Source organism: Artemia franciscana, chromosome 5 (assembly GCF_032884065.1).
Source record: "Artemia franciscana chromosome 5, ASM3288406v1, whole genome shotgun sequence".
Taxonomy (NCBI): Eukaryota; Metazoa; Arthropoda; class Branchiopoda; order Anostraca; family Artemiidae; genus Artemia; species Artemia franciscana.
Window position 1 is genome coordinate 20,540,446 of NC_088867.1, and position 21,113 is coordinate 20,561,558.

The window sequence follows — 21,113 nt, forward strand, 5'->3', positions numbered from 1 at the left end:
TTCAAACTTTTGATAATATAAAATGAAACAATAAAAAGTAAACTATTTTTTTTTTGTAACGAAAGTTAGTGGTAAGTCGATAAGGCATGATCGAACGCACTAAGTATGCATGGATCATTAAATTCAATACGTTATTCTTCTTCTTCTCGGACATATGCGAAATCTTTTCTATGTTGCGTCTTTACTACTGGGTGTTCGTTCACTGGTATATGGTAGAAAAAGCCAAAAATTGTAAAAAAAATTTCAAATATGGTTTAGTATATTGCTATTTACGTTTTGATATTTATTATCGATATTTCGAACGATATATGGATACCGAATATTGCCCAACTATAGCTTGTGGAAATGCATGATATTTATAGTCTAAAATAAATTAAATGGACTAAAAATTCAAGAAAATTCCTTGAAAAAAGTGTTTTTCATGGCTATTATATTTTAAGGTCTTTCCTTGCACAAAAGTCCCTTTCACAATGAGGTTTCACTAATTCCGAGATTTTAGATAGCGCTAATTTGAGTCAATCAGGATTTTTTGTAGAATTTTTCAGCCAATCAGAAAGTTCTATGAAAAATCTTATTGGGTCAAATCAGCGCTAGCTAGATCCCAGTGTTAAAGCTAAACTATTACTGAGTTACCAAAAAGAACTGAAGTAGTTAGTAATTATGAAGTAATTTACAACTGGCTAACAACAGAAGTTATAGAATGAATACTAACTAATGTATTAGTATTAACTAAAATTTCCAAGTTGTTTTAAAATTGCAAAAGTTATTCCTGTCTATAAAGGTGGAGATAAAAATGTACTAGGAAACTAAAGGCCCATTTCTTTATTACTAGTAGTATCTAGATTGTTTGAAAAATTGATAGTTAAAAGAATGGTTGAATTTTTGGAGAGTAAATCATTTTTTAATCCAAATCAATTTGGTTTTCGGAAGGGTTTATCTACTGAGCATGCTGTTTTATTTTTGACAACTTTTGTGAATGATGCGTTGGATAATGGTATGAAAGTCGCTTCTGTTTTTCTTGATATTATAAAAGCTTTTGACTGCGTTGACCATTTTATACTCATTGCCAAATTAGAAAATTACGGTTTTAGAGGACCGTTTCTTGAATTACTGTCCTCGTTTTTAAAAGAAAGAACTCAATATGTGCAACTAGGAGATAATGTTTTTTCAGTCAGTAGTGTTAAATTTGGAGTACCTCAAGGATCTGTTCTTGGTCCCCTGTTATTTCTAATTTTTATAAATGATTTATGTAGAGCTTTTAATATGATTTCGTATGATCTTGACATTGGATGTGACGGGGAAAAAGTAATTGTTCCCAGCTTTGCGGATGACACTCAAATAACTGTGGCTGCACGAACAGGAATTCAGCTGTTGAGTCGTATTAGTTCTTGTCTGGAGGTTGTACAAAATTGGATGAAGCTTAATAAGTTAAATTTGAATTATAGTAAATCTTGCTTTTTATTGTATGGTAGGAGCTCAAATTATTACCCTTGGATAGACAGACTTAATATTGCTGATATGAGTATTTTAAGAATAAACTGTACAAAATATCTAGGAGTTTTAATTGATGAATGTCTCAGCTTTAGAGAACATATAGATTATATTAGTCTTAAACTCGCTAGGAATGTTGGCATTTTAAGAAAGTTGCAGTATATTTTCCCAAGAGATATTTTAAGAACAATATATTATTCCTTAATTCATCCTTATCTGCTATATTGTTGCAATGTTTGGGGTAGTACATTTCCTTCTCATCTCCATCGTGTTCGAGTTTTGCAGAATAAAGCGCTTCGAGTGTTATGTGGTGTAGGTTTTAAAGACTCGGTACAAAAGAGGTATATAGAATGCAAAATCTTGCCTTTAGCAGGACTTATTATTTTTTATCGCAGCCTGTTTATATATAAATATTTTCAAAATTGTTTACCAACATGTTTTAAAAGTATGTTTGAATTAGGAAGTGATATTCATACACATTCTACGAGACAGTCCGATATAATTCGTCGTCCGCTTGCTATTACCCGTAGATCTCAATTTTCTATTCGGCATCTAGGACCTCATGCATGGAATTGTTTACCTACGACTTTGAGAAACATGGATAGTTTTTTTGAATTTCGGCGGGAATTAAAGCTATTTTGCCTTAATATTTATGGTTTTGACAGTTGAGTGGACCTCAAGTGGAGCCAAGATGTTGGTTTTGATTTTGGCGATACTGGTAAAGTGGTTTTAGTTTCTTTTTGTTTTGTCTCTTTTGAAGTGTAAATCCGTTTCGATTGAAATGCAGGGTAATTGATTTTTTCTTCTTCTTTCTTTCTTTTTTCTTTTCCTTTTATTTTTTCTTCTTTTTCGTATTGTTTTATTTGTATGTGTATTGGGGTTGTAAGCCCAAACAAGCTTTGCTTCGGGCCATTTGCTTGTTTTGTTTTGTTATTTATATTAATAAACCCATCTTTCTCTCTCTCATAAAAAATAAACTTAAACGCATTGTAATATGCACTATTGCCTTTGTAATAGAGTGAAACGGTCCTGACGGATAATGAATTCATCTGCGTTTTTTTTCATTTATTTATTTCCTGACGTTTTGTTTCATGCGTGTTTTTCTTGTTTCTCCAATTGTTCATTCGCAGCCAGAAATGGTCCCCCAAGACCAAAGAAACAACCCTGTGAAAATGGAGAATGTGTAAGTGCGTCAGAAGGGTGAATATTGGTAGCTTACGGGTTTGATTGGCACTACTGTGGAAATAGTTCGTGCAGTTTATATAAATATAGTATTTTTTTTTTCTCATTGTTCAGACATAGCTGTACTTTTCTTGCTGCAAAGAAACTTTTTTTGTCAACAATGGTTCCTCTAAGTTACCGTTCTTGTCTTAATTCATTAATACAGAAACATGGGCATAATTTGTTCTGACTTCTGGAATACAGGCTAGAATATTTAGAATAGCTGTTTCTAAATATTGAGAAGAAGGGTTAAAAGTATTAAGATCCTCTAGAGCCATTGATGGCGCATAAGGGCGTCAAATCGACGTTTTTGTTGCCTGATCAATTTTACAGGGACAGGTAGAAAGCCTGTTGCCCTACCTTGCGGCAGCAGGAATCAAATTCCGAGTCAATTCTGAACTGTCAAGCTGAGCATCGATCCATTGTGCTACCTCAGAGCTATTGAGGATAAAGGGATCACAAAGAGTAAATAGAAGAAAACGTTAAAAAAGGAAAAAGAAAAAAAAATAATCCTTGGAGTGGTCAAATTGAATAATCAATTTTGCACTTTAATGCGCTTATAAATTAAAGTACTAAGTTTTAACCTACTGCCATATGCAAAAATGTTGTTAGATTGAGTTTTTTCTAGTAAAAAGACTGTTACAAATGCTTTTTTGAAACCAGAAGACGAAGCATAAACATTTTCAACCATAAGAAGTAGAGAACATTTCCAGTGGTATGGAAAAGTAGTATCTCAGGAATAGGACTTTCGAAGACACTCGGTCAAGCTAGAGAGTTTATTAGTCAATGATATTCCGCAAGATTGCTCTAATCAAGAGCTATATTACCTCTGCTCCCTTTTTACATCTTTTTTATCTTTTGCGTGTCTTTTAACTGCGGTTTTTTAACCTTTGCATTATCTTTGATGGTTGTTCAATGTATGAAGAAATATCCAGTTGTTTAGCGTCTCTTGTTCTTTTATATGTTTCTAGTTCTTTAATCTTTTTTTATCTTTTGCTAATTTTTTTTTGTGTTTTTAATCTTTTTTATTATCTTCGGTGGTTATTCAATGTTTGGACCCCCTATAATACCCCCTTTTACAACCTCGCGCTAGATTTACAGTATAGCCACAGAAAATTTTTCGGTTTTACTATTTAGAATTCATCATTTAGTTTGTATAATAAAAGTTTTGGTGTCAATTTATAATACCAAGAACAAAGAGGATAAATTGCGAATTGTAATTCTTGTTGATACCTTTATTATTGCCTATATTTTATTATTTTCCTTGCATTCATTTTGTGATTTTTGTGAATTTCTATGATTTTTTTTAATGATCATATTTTTTTAAATCATAGTAACACATTTATGGTGTCAAACTGTTATTTTTCTTGATGCCTTTGTTATAGTTTATGCTGAGGAAACTCCTTGGTTTTAGAAAACTCCTTGATTTTGGGCATGACCAATTTAAAAATGAAAATTTGGGAATTCAATACTTATTTATTACATTATTGTTAGCTATCATTGATAAGGATTATTTATTATACAACTGATTATTTGAGAATCTGTGAGAACCAAACATTTATGTTAAAGTATCGGAGTTGGAATCCCCTCCCCCGTCTTTCAGTGTAAATATAAAAATATGCCCTTTTTTGTTATACGATGGTTAAAAAACACTTTCTGTAGCTGATCAAACTACCCTGCCCAAATCAAACTAAGTTATAGGTTTGTATTTTATTAAATTTGTCTCTCCAAGTTTTCCGTTTGAGTCCAAAGAAGTCTCTTGAAGTAAAACTTAAATCTACTTACTTAAAAATTAAATCTAGCCTAATAATGTTACTGCTTCACCTTATCCTTTTAACCTCTTAATTTTAGTTTTATTTTGTCCTTTGCCTTTATTTTAATCCTATCACCATTATGATTTTTCCTTCATTTTCATTTTCTTAATTTAATTCTTTTCAACTACTCCATTTGAAGTCCAAGAAGGTTCTGACAGTGAATAAAAGCTTGTCTGTTTTAATTGAGAAGAATGTGATGCCTTATTGTCTTTTGTACCTTCCCTCATACGTATACCTTCCCTCAAGACCGTATCCAGGGGGGTTATGGGGTTTGAACCCCCCGGAATTGTTTGTCTGACTCGTAAAAACGTAACAAAAATGGATATAAACGTGTTTTTTTTGCGTTTTTTGAGGTTTGTTTTGTATACCCCTTCCCTTCCCCCGAAAAATTCTTGTGTAAAACACATCCCAAAAAAAAAAATCCTGGATACGTCCTGTCTTCCCTTATTTTCACTTGTTGACCCCATGCCTTTCCCCTCTAATGTGGTTTTTTTAGTTTATTCCTTGTTTTTCAGTTTGCTCTTTGCCCTATTTTATTGCTTTTACCATTATCCTTTTCATTTAAGGTCCAGTTAAAGTCCAAAAAGTCCCTAACAGTGAATAAAAGATTACCTTCTTTAGTTGCGAATAATCGGATGCGTGTTGCCCTTTCAGCCTTAGTTGCATTTTATTTTTAATATTGTTTCATCCTTTAAATTCATTTTAATCTTTTTTGTCCCTATAACTCTGTCATTTTGCCTTCATTTTCACTTTATACCTTTTGACTTTATACCTTCTTATCCTTTTTCAGCTACTTCATATGAAGTCCAACATGTTCCTAACAGTGAATAAAAGAGTATATGCTTTAATTGAGAAGAATGTGATGGCTTATTATAACTTATACTTTCCCTTATTTTCTCTTGTTTATCCCTTGCCTTTCGCATTTAACGTTATACTAATTTATTCTTAGTTTTCTTTTACTCTTTGCTCTATTTTAAGCCTTTACCATTATCCTTTTGTCTTTCTTTTCAGTTTGTTAATTTTATCCTTTTCAGCTACTCCATATTAAGTCCAACAAGTTCCTAACAGTGAATAAGAGATTACCTGCTTTAGTCGAGAAGAACGCGATGCGAGTTTATCTAGATTCTTCAGGAAATAAAGGATCGTGGTTTTATATTTCACCCTGTTACAAGATTAGGTCGAATGGTGATATTATTGTTATAGGAGAGCCTGTCGTTTTTAATCCATTTGGTAATAGCCATCAAGCCCTTCACGTCTCTTCTGTGGACTTACCTGGCATGCCAGGCTTCAAAGAAGTAAGTACATTACATTATTTGTTGACGTGTTTAGGTAGCTTAGTGTAGGGTTTTTTAACGTAACGTATTTGTATTACGTTGCATAGTTTTTGTATGTCCAAAATATCTCGCTCATTGTTGTTAACTCAATACACGAGTAGTTTAAACATGAGAGAATTCAGTTTACTTAGTGTAGGAAAATCTATTATTCAACAAGCAAAATGATCGTGCAAAACTAAATCCAGGAATGTCTCAGAATTCTTGACTTACTTGACTTAAAGCTCCTGCTTGACAACGTCACCAGCGTAGATGGAACCAATCGTCAGTGCGGTTAGTCGTCTAAGAGTGTTTGTCCTGGGGCAATGATTGAAGCTTCTTTAAGGTATATGCTCCAAGAAGCCAATCAAACGCGGATTACGTCCGCCCATCTTGTACGTGACCTACCTCAGGGGTGTTTCAAGCCGGTTACAGTTGGGTCAACCTCGAGAATGATTCAGGCGGGTGTTTGAGTGAGCAGCTGAAGTAGATGATCATGCTAACCTGCTCAAACAGGGGTGACAACTTAAAGGATCGGAGGATCTTCAAGCTCCGTATCCTGTCGAACCATCTAATACGTTCTGTTTTGTGGAGGTGTTACGTCTGGATAACATCTAACTTCGTTATTTTCGTGTGAATTGTACCTTCGTTATTTTCGTTTGAATTGTACCTCCGCCCAATGCAATACTTCACATGCCCGGTTCAGACTTATTTTAAATGTCACCCTTTTAATCGTTTCATGTTACTGACACCAGCAATCTCCCTGACCTTGCTCATTGCAAGAGGGAAAAAAAATATGTAAACGAAAAATCGCGAATGAAGCCATCATTTAGAGGAACTCTTAGAAGCACTGACTCTCTGGAATTTTTAACACTAGAATTTTGCAAGAAAAAATTGTTTATTGCGAAGAATAAAGGACCATATTAGACATTATACCAGTCCACAGTGAGAAGCTGTGGATAAGCTGAGTCAAAGATGCCACGCTTTAAAGAAGTAAGAGTAACATATTTTTTGGCACTATGCCCACGAAAAATGCTCAGTACTGCTTGTGTTTTGCATGGTTTAAATAAACTGAGCTAATCTATTGCAGAAATGCTCTACTACTAAAAAAAATTGAGTGAGGGTGCCATATCCCCCCTAAGCGTTTAAAATTTTTCTACTTTTTGTTTATTTTTGGTCTTTAAAAAGGAAATGGGCAAATACCTGGCCTGACTGTTTATTTTGTGAATATTCCAATTTTTTGAATGTCGACATTAACACGATTTCGGTCATTCACGGTAACATAAATATAAAATAGAATGTCCTGTGTCCTGTGTGCATTACTGCACCGTTCTTCCGTTCGTCAAAAAGCTTTAAATAGTTGTTGAGTACACTCTTGTGAATGTTTTAGGCATGATTTTTTCTTTTTCTTGAACATCTTTTTCCGACTCTGCATATGTAAGCAAAATAAATTATTTAGATAATTAATTTAAATGTAGAGTAAAGTACAACTATATTCACTCTGGGATTAACGCTAATGCGGAAAACACGATCGTCATACAAATTCGATGTTCGTGCCTATCGATTCAATGCATTATTATCTTTTTGATTTATGGACTCGGTTTCCCAGTGAAGCAGAATTGTCGGGAGAAGGAATTGTCCGAGGGGCGAATATTTCAAATCCTTTCAAATCTAAAAATACAATCGCTATTAATATCCGGGTAGGAATTTTTCGCAGGGGAAGAATTTTGTAGGGCAAATTTTTCTTGAATTTGCTTTCTTTTGAGATCACAGCAACACGCGAAGCCTAAGTTTTTATTAATTAAGTTTCGAGAAACCAAAATAATTCACGGAAAGTTTTTTTTTTTAATAAAGGGGCTTTTGAGCTGCTTCTAGTATCGAACTTTCATCTCCTTGTTTCTTTTACCATTTGCTGTGAAAATCAACTGGTTAAGCGTTGAAATTGAGGCACATATGCAGGAATTTTTTCGAGGAGGGGGAGATGATGAATAATAATTTTATTTGATAATTTGAATGAGAGGTATCCAAGAAAACAGAAAGTTTGGGGTGTCTGGGGGGGGGCTCTGGCCCATCGATCTGCCCCTTGGGTCAAGGCTGTATCCGGAGAAGGGGGGATAGGAGGTTTGAATCCCTCCTCCCTCTTGTCCGACTTGTAAAAACGTAACGATAATGAGTATAAACAAATTTTTGATGCGTTTTTTAAAGTCTTCTATACCCCCCCTATTTTATGAAATTTTAAGAAAATAAAAGAAGGAACACACATTCACAAATATTAGGGGTTGGGCAAACATTTATTTTTCAATATCTAGGCTGGGGGGGGGGGAATTTCCTGATTTTCAAATTTTTCTAACGAAAATACCAAAATATGTAGTTTCCAATGAAAATATTCCCGATAAGTATTTTTTATCTAGGGGCGGGGGGCAAAAAATCAAGGGGTGTAGGTTCTCCTCCGCCGCCCACTGTAACCTACGCCGTTTAACAGATTTTACATGTAAACTCTGTTTTTCTGCTGCTGGAATAAGAGAAGCAGCGGTTTGCTTGCAATATGCTGCTTTTTCCTTTATGTTTTATTCTCATTCCGTTTTTAATTAAGCTTGATTAGAATTAAAATTTGAATAAATTTAGGAACAAGATTTTATGTCCTTGCATGTGGATAAAAATTGATCAAGGAACATAGAAGGGGTATTAGTATATGCTGGATTAACAACGCTTCTTGTTTACTAAGGTTCTCGTGTGGACTCTGCAGTCTGTTGTTACAACTGTGTTTGAACTCTGGGTCCCGTATTACCAAGCTAAGGTGAAACCCACTGCCCCACTACAGGACAAAGGGACATTGGTAAAACAGGTTTAAGTACCCTTGTATCCTTCCCAAAAAATTATTGGACACTTACTCCTGATACGTGAAGCCAAAATTTCTAAAATTAGAAATTTAATAGAAAAATTGCTTCTATTTCTAATAAAAATAAAATAGGTCTAGATTGTTTTGGGCTCGATATATCTACTTTTTCCTATCGAAATGTACTCTCTTTGACACTTGTTAATGTGCTTTTAAATTTGATTAGTTTTTTGGTATTGTTTTCAGATGTGACTGTAGCCTATATAAAAATTGTCTTTGAAGTTTTTCAATACGAAAGGATTGTGTTTTTGAAATTTTTCATGTGTTAAATTGGAATTATATAGTTGGTTCCTTATGTTCTAAAAGTCTGCATTTTAAAAGTCTGGAGGATGGCTAGTTTAGTTTGTTTGATTTTCGTTTGTCTTAAAAACCATAAATGCGAAATTTTAAGCTTTAAGGCGCCGTGATAATACAGGCATAGTCGACAAAAACAGCGAAAACTGAGAAAAATCTTTCTTATTAAAAAAAAATGGCTCTCAAGACAAACGTGCTTTAAATTTTAAAGGAAGTAATAGAACCATGTGAATAAAACTTTGTGCAATAAGCTTAAGTGTCATTAGAGTATAGGAGACTTATTTTTTGGTGTTTTTTACACTTATAGAATCCTATGCTGTAATCTGATCGGGTTGAATGCCAAGTAGTGACTGAAGCTGTTATAAAATTAATCATTAGTTATGTAAGATGACTTCGTTACTTTAGGGTACCTATGCTGTGGTTGTTAGAGTTAAGTGTTCATTAGAGGCATATGAGTGGACGTAGATACTTCAGAAAACTGAAGCGCTGGTTGAGGAGTGTTGCCTGCTCTGCGCGTAGGATGAAGAATTGTAGTAACAATGATGAAGAATAGCTTGTTTTTTTTAGGGGGGGGGATAAACATTCTTATACAGCTTTCGAATGTTTTTCAACCGATTGGTTATCCCAGAATTTAAACTGCTGGTTGTTTCTTATTTGCCCTAAAGTTGTGTTTTGTGGCAGAAAATGGTATTTTATTGTGATGCAATCTTTTTTTTTGACGTAGAAAAATTGCTATAGTTTTAATTTCTGTTCTAATGAGCCCCATCATGATTTACGAACTTTGGCTCGGGCCGATTACTCCTGGTTACAAAAGCAAAGGAAATGAAACACGACAGTTGTACTACCCATACTAAAATACGATTTCCCTCTATTTTCAAGATGACGAAGATCTGTCAAAACTTCAATCAAGGTTTTGAAACAATGACAAATTGAGAGGCTATTCTGTTGTTTGTAAATTCAAACATTTGTTTTTTTTTTCAAATTTGATTTTTGCAACTCAAAATCGCTGAAAACGGCACTTGAGGAAATAGCGAAAAAAAGGAGACACGCCTATGTCACCGATGCAGAAATGTGACCTCCTTTTGTTTTTGTGGACTGTAAACTTTCAGTAAAGGGGTTTTGACAGAGGCAATCTCAATGGTGTATTTTTTATTCCAGTTATACCTAATTTCTGAGGAATCTTCTCTGAAATTCTAAAAAATTCCTTCTTTCATCTACAAATTGCTCTTCTATCAGATTTGAAAGAAAATTCCTATTTTAGAAATAGTATCCCATGGAAAATATTTGTCTCTAGACAGTTTCTTAAAAACCCATTTTTCAAATTTCTTCTACTGTAGGGTATGCTCTTGCTGCAACTGTGACTCAGGACTTGTTTGTAAATTAATGCTCATTTTGAGTGTTCCTTGCGCGCACCTTAAGTTTGAGAGTTTAACTTAATGATACTGAATATTTTTAATGCTGGATTTGTGGGAAACTTGCTGTTGAGACTTCAGCTCATCCAATTTCGGACAATATACTTGTTGATGGCTGATCTAAAATATTTTCTTCGTTGGGTATGCATGTTCTAATTTAAAAATATTTGCCAAACAGACTCTGCATTTTATCTGAAAAAGCCAGCTTCTTGTTCGAAGTTGTACGCTGTTTAAGTACTTCAAGGAAATATTATGTCTTTCTTACCTTATGCAAAGAATGAGAAAAATGTTAAGTTTTAAAAGTTTAATTGGCTCATTTAGAGAAGAAAAAAAATGATATGAATGTAGGAGAAGATCATATTTATTTAAACAGAAATATAACTTAAAATATGCCCTTGAGTTTAAAATGGTGGATGTGTTTTTTTTTTTCAAGAATTGAAAGCATTTTAGTTTTTTCAAAGCATTTAGACAATAAAAAGAGCTTCATTAGCTAAGCTTACTTGAGCTAGATAAGCAAGGGGATATTCGATAATTCAACTAGAAAATAAAGCTTAAACGGAAGTGTCATGGGTTGGTTAAGCTGGACTTGTAACCTACTTTCCTTTTTTTAGTTTAATGCAACAAGAAGGGTGGCAACCTGATTGTTTGAATTGGTTAAACTGAATCTTGCACAACCAATATATATTTAGAAATGCTATTAATTATATGTTATTAAATTAAGAAAAGTCGGAAATTTAATTTTTGACAAATAAGACCTCCAAATGCCGTTATGCTGTTTTAGATATTGTTGGGTGCCAAATCAAAATAAATGAGACTTGTCTGAATGATCAGTAAAATATAAGCTAAAAACATGTGGTACCAAACAACTTTATTTGTAACTTACCTTTGAAACTGTAGTAGACATTAGGAATTAACATGCTATTTATGTTTGAATTTTCACGGTTCAACGTAGCATTGCTGATAAGATTTATACTCTCCAAAAAACCTCATAATTTAGAAAACAACCAAAAGAAAAATTGTAGAAAATCGTGATTTTCTCGTATTGATGGGTCCGAGGGTAGGGGTCAAGATGGATCGAGGGGCAGAAAAGGATTTTATTTTGATGTTCTTGGCCCTTCAAGGTTTTAGTTTTCTTTATTATATCTTTTTATAGGTAAATGTTTTAAAAACTGCAACGCCGTGGAAAATCAATTTGTTCCTCGACTACCAAGATAATCAGGAGGAAATTTTAAAAGGAGGTGACGTTATTCGTTTGTTTCACACAGAGCAATACAAATACAAAGATGTTAATTATATATTCCTTCGAGCAACAGGTATGTACAACAAATATATATATGTATATATATATATATATATATATATATATATATATATATATATTAATTTAGTAGCATTAATATATAAAACGTTGTTTTGCATATTTTCGTTTTTTCTGTCTTGCAAAGTTAAATGTGATAGAATGAAACTATAGGAGTTGTAATAAAATATTTTTAAACACCACAAACAAAGTCAAACCTGTAGTACACCAGAAGTATTGCTTGCTGAGTTGTACAAAAGAAGTCCAAGGAATATAGGGTTTTGATGGTGATACCGTGTACTGAAAAAATACAAATATGAATAAATAACACACAACAAAACTACATCATTATGTGAGCCTAAAGAAAAAATAGCTATAATATCTAGGGAGAAAGAGTTCTTCTAAATCCCCCCACCTCTCTAGACTTTTAAAGATACTTTTTGGTATTTTCTTGGAAAAATCGCAGTTTTTGGTATTTTTGTTGAAGAAAAAGAAATCTTCCCCTCCACCTAGGGAGCTTTAGGATGGAACCTTATACCGAGAAATACTTCCATAAATATTTTATTACATAATAAAACTTCAACATATTCCGTTCTAATGAAATGGATATTATTTGAGATGAGTGTGTCAAATCACCCTTCACTTGCCTTTGTTGCTATGAAATCGGTTTTCTGAGATCTAACCTAAGCGCAAATCTTGAGTATTCTTCGTTTAATTAACAAGTACCAAAATTTCAACTCAATACTGAATATTTTAGTCAAAAAATTGTAGTTTCATATCGTTTTGAGGAGCTATATTCATAGAACTTGCGGACTGCGGGCTGTGTGAATTTGATCTAAACCATTTGGATTATTCATTAAAAACTAGAGTTGATTTGTATTGGGATATCGCCCTACTTTAGAAACTGCGTGATCAAGCTACTGCAACTCCTTATGTTTCACTGTTAATAGGGGGTTGTCAAAATATAAAAAAAATATATAGCAGAAGATATTAACTATAAATACGTTAAAGGGGCCAAGAAATTTTTTATAGCAAAAGAAAAGTCCAAAAAAGAGAAATAACTGCTTCCTTCATCGATGGGATGATAAGGATTTGCATAATTCACTAGAATGATGGTGTATTTGATTTTCCAGTATTAAAAACAGCCAAAAAACAACCTAGTACCCATAAAATAGCTAATGGCAGTGGCAGTCCATATGGTTATTAGTAAGTGTAAATGTTGAATGAACAAAATAATCTACCGCTAGAAAAGAATGTTTTCATTAACGAACATACAAGTTAAACTGAAAAAAAATAATAATAGAAAGTGGCTGAACTCCTGCAACAATTTAAAAGTTAATTGAAACAGTCTACTGGGAATGGAGGGGTTTTCATCAGGACGAGAGATTCATATTTGATTTTGCATTTATATTTGTATATTTTAGCGTATTTTTCAGTTGAATTCATGAATGTTGATTGTTGTAACCGTCAATCTTCAGAGCGGACGTTTCTTTTTGGACTGCTTCTTGTAAATTTTCAAATATCTACTGTGCCACCACAAGACTTCTGTATGTGGACTCTACGTCTGCGTATATTTACTAAAATTTTTCGTAGACTTTGAGGCAAACTAATTCTATTTAAAGTAAGAGTCATGTATCATCACATCAGAAATAAATATACAGTCCAAATCGTAGCCCCAGTAGTCCTGTGTATAATCAGTGATGTCCTATACATAATAGTGGTCCAGATTGTATCCTGATATACCTAAAAAAAAGGACCAATGCTAAAAAATGTATAAATAATAAATAGAAATTGGACGAAAAAAAATATAACAAAGAACTAAACAAATAGAAATCAATATAAAAAAATCTCTCAAAGCCTGAACGTTACTTCCGATATTTAAATATACACTGTACCAGGGCCAAGAAAGAAATGTGAAAACGCTTTATCATTTAAGTATAGCATATTTATACTTATAGGTACAATACCTTCTTTTATCAAACAGGGAGTATCTGATAAACAGAGCCTGTCTATTTCAGTTTTCTGAGCCGATTTCATTCTTATTTTGCATTGCCTTTTTCTTAATCTCTAATAGTGTATCGTGAAATATTTCAAAAATGAAAATTATTATGTAGCTTTATATCTGAAATCAAGTGTTAAAAACTGTAGCTTTATGTACATCTTCTTTAAGAGCACCATGCATATAAGAAACTGGCCATATTGTTAACGATGCAGTCTCTTAGGCAACAAAACTATATTACATGGAGTGTTTTAGGGATTTCCTATGGAAATACATACCCAAAGTATAGGAAATACTTTCATTTAGAATTTCGTTTTAAAATTTTAGGGGAAAAAATTCGAAACTTGAATCTTTATTTAGGATAGAAGGGAAAGAAAAAGACGAATGTAAAGAAAAGGAGAACTGGTATGTTGGAAAAGGAGATGAATCCCCTACGAGATCACATGTGTTGGAATTGTTGACTCCTTTAAAGTGTCTTAAATATATAAATTGAATCCTGGAAATATATTTTTAGGACAAGGAAGGAGAAAGAGACAGCTAACCTCCTTCCTCCCCGCCAAAAAAAAAACAGAATGAAGATGCAGAATTAATTAATATTTTAAATGAGTATGAGGATTATTTGGCTTTTTATTTCATTTTTTACCTTACGTTAAATATTCTAGAGATGGGCCCTCCTCACATCCCCAGAGGGGTCTTGTGGGGACACCAGTGAGAAATCATTTGTTTTCATGGCACTTGGTATTAACCAAGTGACATATAGCAATCGCAAATTCTGTCGGTCTGTCTGTCGGTCCCGGTTTTGCTACTTTAGGCACTTCTAGGTAGGATAGGACGATGAAATTTGGCAGGCGTATCAGGGACCAGAACAGATTAAATTAGAATTTGTCATTTTCCCGATTTGACCATCTGGGACGGGGGGGGGGGGGGGAGTGGCGGTCCTGTTAATTCGGAAAAAATAGAAAAAATGAAGTATTTTTAACTTACGAACGGTTGATCAGATCTTAATGAGATTTGATGTTTGGAAGGACATCGTGTCTCAGAGCTCTTATTTTAAGTCCCGACCGGATCTGGTGACATTGGGGGGGGGGAAGTTGCGAGGGGGAAACCTAAAATCTTGGAAAACACTTAGAGTGGAGTGATGAAACTCGGTAGGAAAAATAAGCGAAAGTCCTAGATACATGATTGACATAACCGAAACGGATCCGCTCTCTTTGGGGTAGTTGGGGGGGGGGGGGTTGATTCTGAAAAATTAAAAAAAGAGGTATTTTTAACTTACGAACGGGTGATCGGATCTCAATGAAATTTGATATTTAGAAGGATATCATGTCTCAAAGCTCTTATTTTAAATCCCGACCGGATCTGGTGACATTGGGGGGAGTTTGGGGAGGGGGTGAACCTAAAATCATGGAAAACGCTTAGAGTGGAGGGATCGGGATGAAACTTGGTGGGGAAAATAAGCAGAAATCTTAGATACGTGATTGACATAATTGGAACGGATCCGATCTATTGGGGGGGGGGGTTAATTCTGGAAAATTAGAAAAAATGACTCATTTTTAACTTACGAAGGAGTGATCGGATCTTCATGGAACTTCATATTTAGAAGGACCTCGTAACTCAGATCTCTTATTTTAAATCTCAACCGGATCCAGCGTCATTGGGGGGCAATTGGGGGGGGGGACCGGGAATATTAAAAAATACTTAAAGCGGAGAGATCAGGATGAAAAAAAAACAAGTCTAAGATACGTGACTGACATAACCGGACCGGATCCGCTCTCTTTGGTGAAGTTGGAGGGGGGGAGGTAATTCGGAAAAATGAGGTATTTGTGGCTTCCGAACGGGTGACCAGATCTTAATGAAATTTGATATTCGGAAGGATCTTGTGCTTCAAAGCTCTTATTTTTAATTCCGACCAGATCCTGTGACATTGGGGGGAGTTGGAGGGGGAAACCGGAATTCTTAGAAAACGTGAAAATTGGGGTATCTTTATCGTCGAATAGGTGATTGGATCTTAATGAAACTTGATATATAGAAGGATGTTGTGTCTCAGATGCTCCATTTTCGACTCAAATTGGATCCGGGGACATAGGGGTTGGAGGAGGGAAACAGGAATCTTAGAAAACGCTTATAGTGGAGAGATCGGGATGCAACTTGATGGGAAGAGTAAGCACAAATTCTAGATACGTGATTGAAATAATTGGAACGGATCCGTTCTCTTTGGAGGAGCTGGGGAGTGTTAATTTGGAAGAATTAGAAAAATTGAGGTATTTTTAACTTATGACTGGTTGACCGGATCTTAATTAAATTTGATATTTAGAAGGAATTCATGTCTTCTGTTGACATTGGGGGGAGTTGAAGGGGGAAATCGGAAATCTTGGAAAACGTTTAGAGTGGAGGAGTCGGGATTAAGCTTGGTGGATAGAATAAGCAAATGTCGTAGATACGTGATTGCCGTAACCGTACTAGATTCGCTCTTTTTGGGGGAGTTGGGGGGAGGGTTCAGTGCTTTGGTGAGTTTGGTGCTTCTGGACGTGCCAAGACGATGAAAATTGGTAGGCGTGTCAGGGAGCTGCACAAATTGACTTTATAAAGTCGTTTTCCCAGATTTGACCATCTGGGGGGCTAAAGGGAGAGGAAAAATTAAAAAAAATTAGGTATTTATAAATTACGAGTGGGTGATCGGATCTTAATGAATTTCGATATTTAGAAGGACATCGGGACTCAGAGCTCTTATTTTAAATCCCGAGCCGCATTAAGCCTCTGATTTTCCTTTTAAATCAATCTATTGGTTCTTAGAATTTTGTTAGAGCTCATACCATATGAGCTCTTGGCTCTTAGCTCTTCTTGCCTCGTCACAAGTGCCATATGAGCTCTTAGCTCGTGTTTTTTTTGCGTATTTGTTTGGTTATAGTTATCCAAAAATTAGAGGTTGGAATTGCTACCGCTCCAAGCGAAGTTGAACTGGAAGAATTTGCTTCAGATTTTTCCTTTCCCTTGCTCTATCTTTGTTAATTTTCTATTAGACGCATAATAAATAGAACAAATATACCAGCATACTTCCCATTACCTAGCTTTTTCTAGCTTCCTATAAACTGGCTTTGACTGTAGTTTAATTCTATCCTTGGAAAATTAGGACGTTCATCAGCGACTGCTGCTACTTCAAGTAAAGCTCTATGGGAAGTAGAAATAGTACAATTAGACCCCTGTCAAAGTGGAGCCGCGCATTGGAATTCACTTTTTCGATTTAAACATTTGGCCACAGGTTTCTATCTTGGTGGTGCTCAATTAGATCCGGCTATAATTAATGCAGAGTCCAACCGAAGAAGACACTCAGGTACGTCTTATATTTCATATTCTATATATTGTATTCCTTTTTTTATATTTATATCCATATTTTGTATTCCATCTTATCTTTCAAGGGCTTGGCAATTGTAACCTAAGATCCAAATCAAGCCCAAAATGCCGTTTATTTGGACCTGGGAAAACCTGTATGCCAGCAAACATGGTGGAAGGTACTCTCCACTAATAATGTTGATATTGGTTGGAATGACTCCCCTCTCTCTGAAAAATTTGTAAAGTGTTTTGGTCTACAACTGTATTTATTTTAATTTTTGACCCCGTCCAATAAAAATTTTGCGACTCCTTAAAATGTCGGATGTGTCTACTATTTCGGAAACCTTGATGTAGTTTGATATTGTAGTAACTATTAAGGCAGCATTATATGATAGACGGATCAAGTTAGAGAAAGTCACTTTTTTTCTGATTAGTTTTAAGGATAGTGTATATGGTTGGATAGCTGGAAGATTGTAATACGTATCGCCTGGGTAAATTCAAAAGGCTTTAAATTTAAAAACAAATTTTGCTGGTGATTGAAAGTACAATAAATGAAGCTTGGGTTGTTTGACTGCTTGTAATGATTTTCATGTTTTTATATTTTTATGCTCATTGCATGATATATAATTATTTTCATTTATTGCCCTCTAATTTATTAATAAAATTTAAAATTAAAAAGATGATATCAACCGTTGAATTACTTATTTGAAATTTTGTGCCCCTAGAATTTTTGTGCCTGGGACAAGTGCCCCCTCTATTCTCTCCTAAAACCCCCTCTGTTTATTTTTTATTTAGTATGGATGAAAAATTTTAAAATTTAATATAAAAATTTAACAATCATCAAGAGCCAATAGACAATAACTTGGAATTTTTATGATATTCTTTGAAAACATAGCGTGCTCCTGGTGGAAATTACTTTTCAATTCCTGTTTGTTTCAAGTTTAGTACGAATTAACTGTGAACCTGGAAAAGCTTATCAACTTTTCCCATTTCAACCACGAGTTGGTGATTAGAATGGTGTTTTTAACCCACCATTTTCGCTTTACTAGGGTTCTTATCCTCACACTGATTAGGTTGGTCATTTACCTCCATTTTCCTCAGTTTGACGGTGACTACAGAAGTCATTCACTAAAGATGCTTGTTATCTGTATTCAGAAAAATTAAATTCACATCTATTACGAGTTGAATTTTCGTTCTTTTCGACTGTAAATTGAATCTCCTCTGGAACAGAAAAATTATTTTTTATTCATAATACTATTAACTTTTTGTCGCACCTGGACAACGTTCATAGCTACTCGATCTTGACCCTAGTACACATGTCTGGGCAGTAGAATCAAACTAAAAAATATCTGTCACCAGGTCTCTCGGCGTGTATAAAAGCTCCTCCCATTTCCTTTAGTTAAGCGCTTCATTGCATGTTTCTCAGTAGCTCGAGCGACTTTGAAAAATGCTGTGAACCTGTACTGTTTATGACTGTGAAAGCAGAAAGTTAGGGGGTGAGCTGGGAGTGGTTCGCTACTGTCCTATCTCACAGGTATTACTTATGACTTTGCTTTGGATTAAATTCTAGAAAATACAGAAATTTCCAAGTTTATTGTCGGTTGCTAATCAAACTTTGTTTGGTACAGGGCATGTTTGGAGTCAGAGGGAGGGGGATATAACCATTCACTAGTACCAACAGTGGCCTTGATTGCATAATTTGCTGTAGCTTAATTATTAAGCTTTATTATGATATAGCAAAAGAGTTTTGCAGATGCCGAAACAAATGATTTTAGTCATACGGACTTCTAGGCTTTTTTTGGAGAAGGTTTTTCTGTTTTTTTTTTCTTTTGATTCTTTACATTCAGTTCTCGATTTAACTGTCTTGGTGTAATTAGCTCTGTTTTCTAAGAAAATTGTCCTCGCTTAGGCTTTGAGTGGTAGCTAATAGTATGTTATAATGCCACTTTCTGCTTTTGAATATCTTAATCCTATCCACCTTTAGAACTAGCCTCGTTATTTGGTATTTCAAGCACTTACAGCAATTCTCAGTTCTAAGGATTGTAATTCTCTTGGTTTCTCACGAGGCGCAGAAAAAGAATGAAGTTTTGTTCATAACGCTATAAAAGATCCTCATGACCTCTGGAGAAAGTTGTGCAATTCGCATAATTTTTTTCTTCATTATTGAAAAATATAATGTTGCCACTTCTTTTTTTTCTAAGAGTAGGGTTTTCTATCAGTTCAAAAGCTGGATTTCGTGCGACAATGGATTTTCAAAGCAGGAAGAAAATTCGCGAAAAATGATCTTCTCCGTATACTGAGGTTCTCGTGTTATTTTTTTTTCTTCGAACCCACCTTCTCTCCTATCAGAGATGTCATACTAAAAAATTAATCGTCTTTTTCTTTCTAGCAAATATGCATGAGAGGAAAATTTAAAGACAAATACACATTTTAGTGGTAGATACAAAATTCTACGGAAATTTACGCTAGGAAGCCCTGTTCTAAAATATTCATCCACTTTGTTTACCAGCTAAGAAACAAAATAGCATTTCTTATTGCTGAATATGTATAATCTTAAACCTTTTACGGCATAATATCTAGAATATTTTAAAAACTTTTTTTTAAAAAGCAGAATTACAAGGAATAATAAACTTCCTAATCAAATGTCATCACGTTACGGCACTGTTCAAATAAAACTTAGTTTTACCTTGATTATCCTGATTAATTCATTCTTTGTTTTCCTTTTCATTCTCAAGCCAATGTTATCTTTAACTTTGCATTATAACAGCCAGACCAATTATTTTCCTTTTGTCTTTTATCACTTCAACGTATTACATTCTTCCTTATTCCCTAGAAAACTCGATTCCTCTTATTTCTTTTTCTCCCCTCCAGGCTGTGAATACCAATGCCACATGCGTGCCTACCCATGAAAAATCTAATATCGCTTATTTTTCTCTTGGTTTAAATGTTTCTGGAGTAGTTGCATTGCGGTCTGGCTTTGTCTAATGGCTGAGATAGGAGATGAAGGTACTGTTTTGATATGTGGACTGTGGCCTTGGCATTTTGAGTCTTAAACTTTACGACACAATAAAATTCTGGTGGCCGGAATTTGACCTGGGCCCGCTAGCTGAAACCCAGATATCCGAAGGCGAAGACCACTTGGAAATAGCCCACTGATCTAGCTAATAGACCATACCGGATTGATTTTAACAGATCATGATTGATTTTTGATGAAGGTATCAACTGCCTCATTTTCCGGCTTAACGGGAAAATTGAGTTGACTTACTTGCAATGAGCTTAACTATATTGGGCATGAGCCTAGAATTGGGGCTGTTGAGAAGTAAACATGTTAAAAAAACAATTGTTTCTACATAATATGCAGAAAAATTGTAGTTAATTCATTTGGAAAGTTCTTTTATAACGATTGTAACTACAAATATATATTAATAACATTGCAGAATAGCGGCTATCCAGAAATAGATATGCTAGAACAAAAAGAGAGACCTTTTTTAAATTGCTGTTTTTATGCTCTTTTTATGGTTTTTCTCGCGTTTGTGGCAATTCATCCCCAGCCACCCTGATTGTCCACACATAGCCATAAGAAATATGGGCAATCAAACTAAAAAAAAACTGACGCAATGAAATTTTTACTTTATAATATTCAGCACATCTATATTAATCCGGTTATTCTGTTTCCTTCTATTATTATACATATTTTTAACTCATTTAAAATAGCATTTTTTTTTATTATCCAATATTCAACACAATCACTCAACTCTCAAGCTAAATTGAATATCTTGTGTGTACGCTGAGTAACCAGTGTTACTACGGACCTATCAATAAAAAGAACAACAAACATATATTAGGGCTACATATGTTTCCATCAGCGGGAAGTTGGGGTGCATTGTTAGGGTAACGAATATTACACTGCAAAGGAGCATATAATTAAAATATAATATTTTTCTGTGTATATTTCCGTAGCCGAACATTTTTCAATTGTAAGTTGCAGTTCTGTTTCTGTGCATTTAAACTTACTTTGCGCTTTTTTTTCGACACTGAAGATTGACTGT

General features: G+C 34.5%; 1 protein-coding gene across 3 annotated transcripts in view; it reads left to right on the top strand.

Moving 5' to 3' along the window:
* The window catches only part of LOC136027082 (inositol 1,4,5-trisphosphate receptor-like), a 156,396-nt gene that overhangs the window by 46,190 nt on the left and 89,093 nt on the right, over positions 1 to 21,113 (top strand). For all 3 annotated transcript variants that reach the window (XR_010617490.1, XM_065704023.1, XM_065704024.1), the window contains 3 exons: positions 5,561 to 5,821; positions 11,592 to 11,751; positions 16,865 to 17,065. Coding sequence is in view for 2 of the 3 variants with exons in the window: in XM_065704023.1 (XP_065560095.1) it covers positions 5,561 to 5,821; positions 11,592 to 11,751; positions 16,865 to 17,065 (622 nt within the window). In the remaining variant the exon portion in view is untranslated. The remainder of the gene's footprint in view (positions 1 to 5,560; positions 5,822 to 11,591; positions 11,752 to 16,864; positions 17,066 to 21,113) is intronic.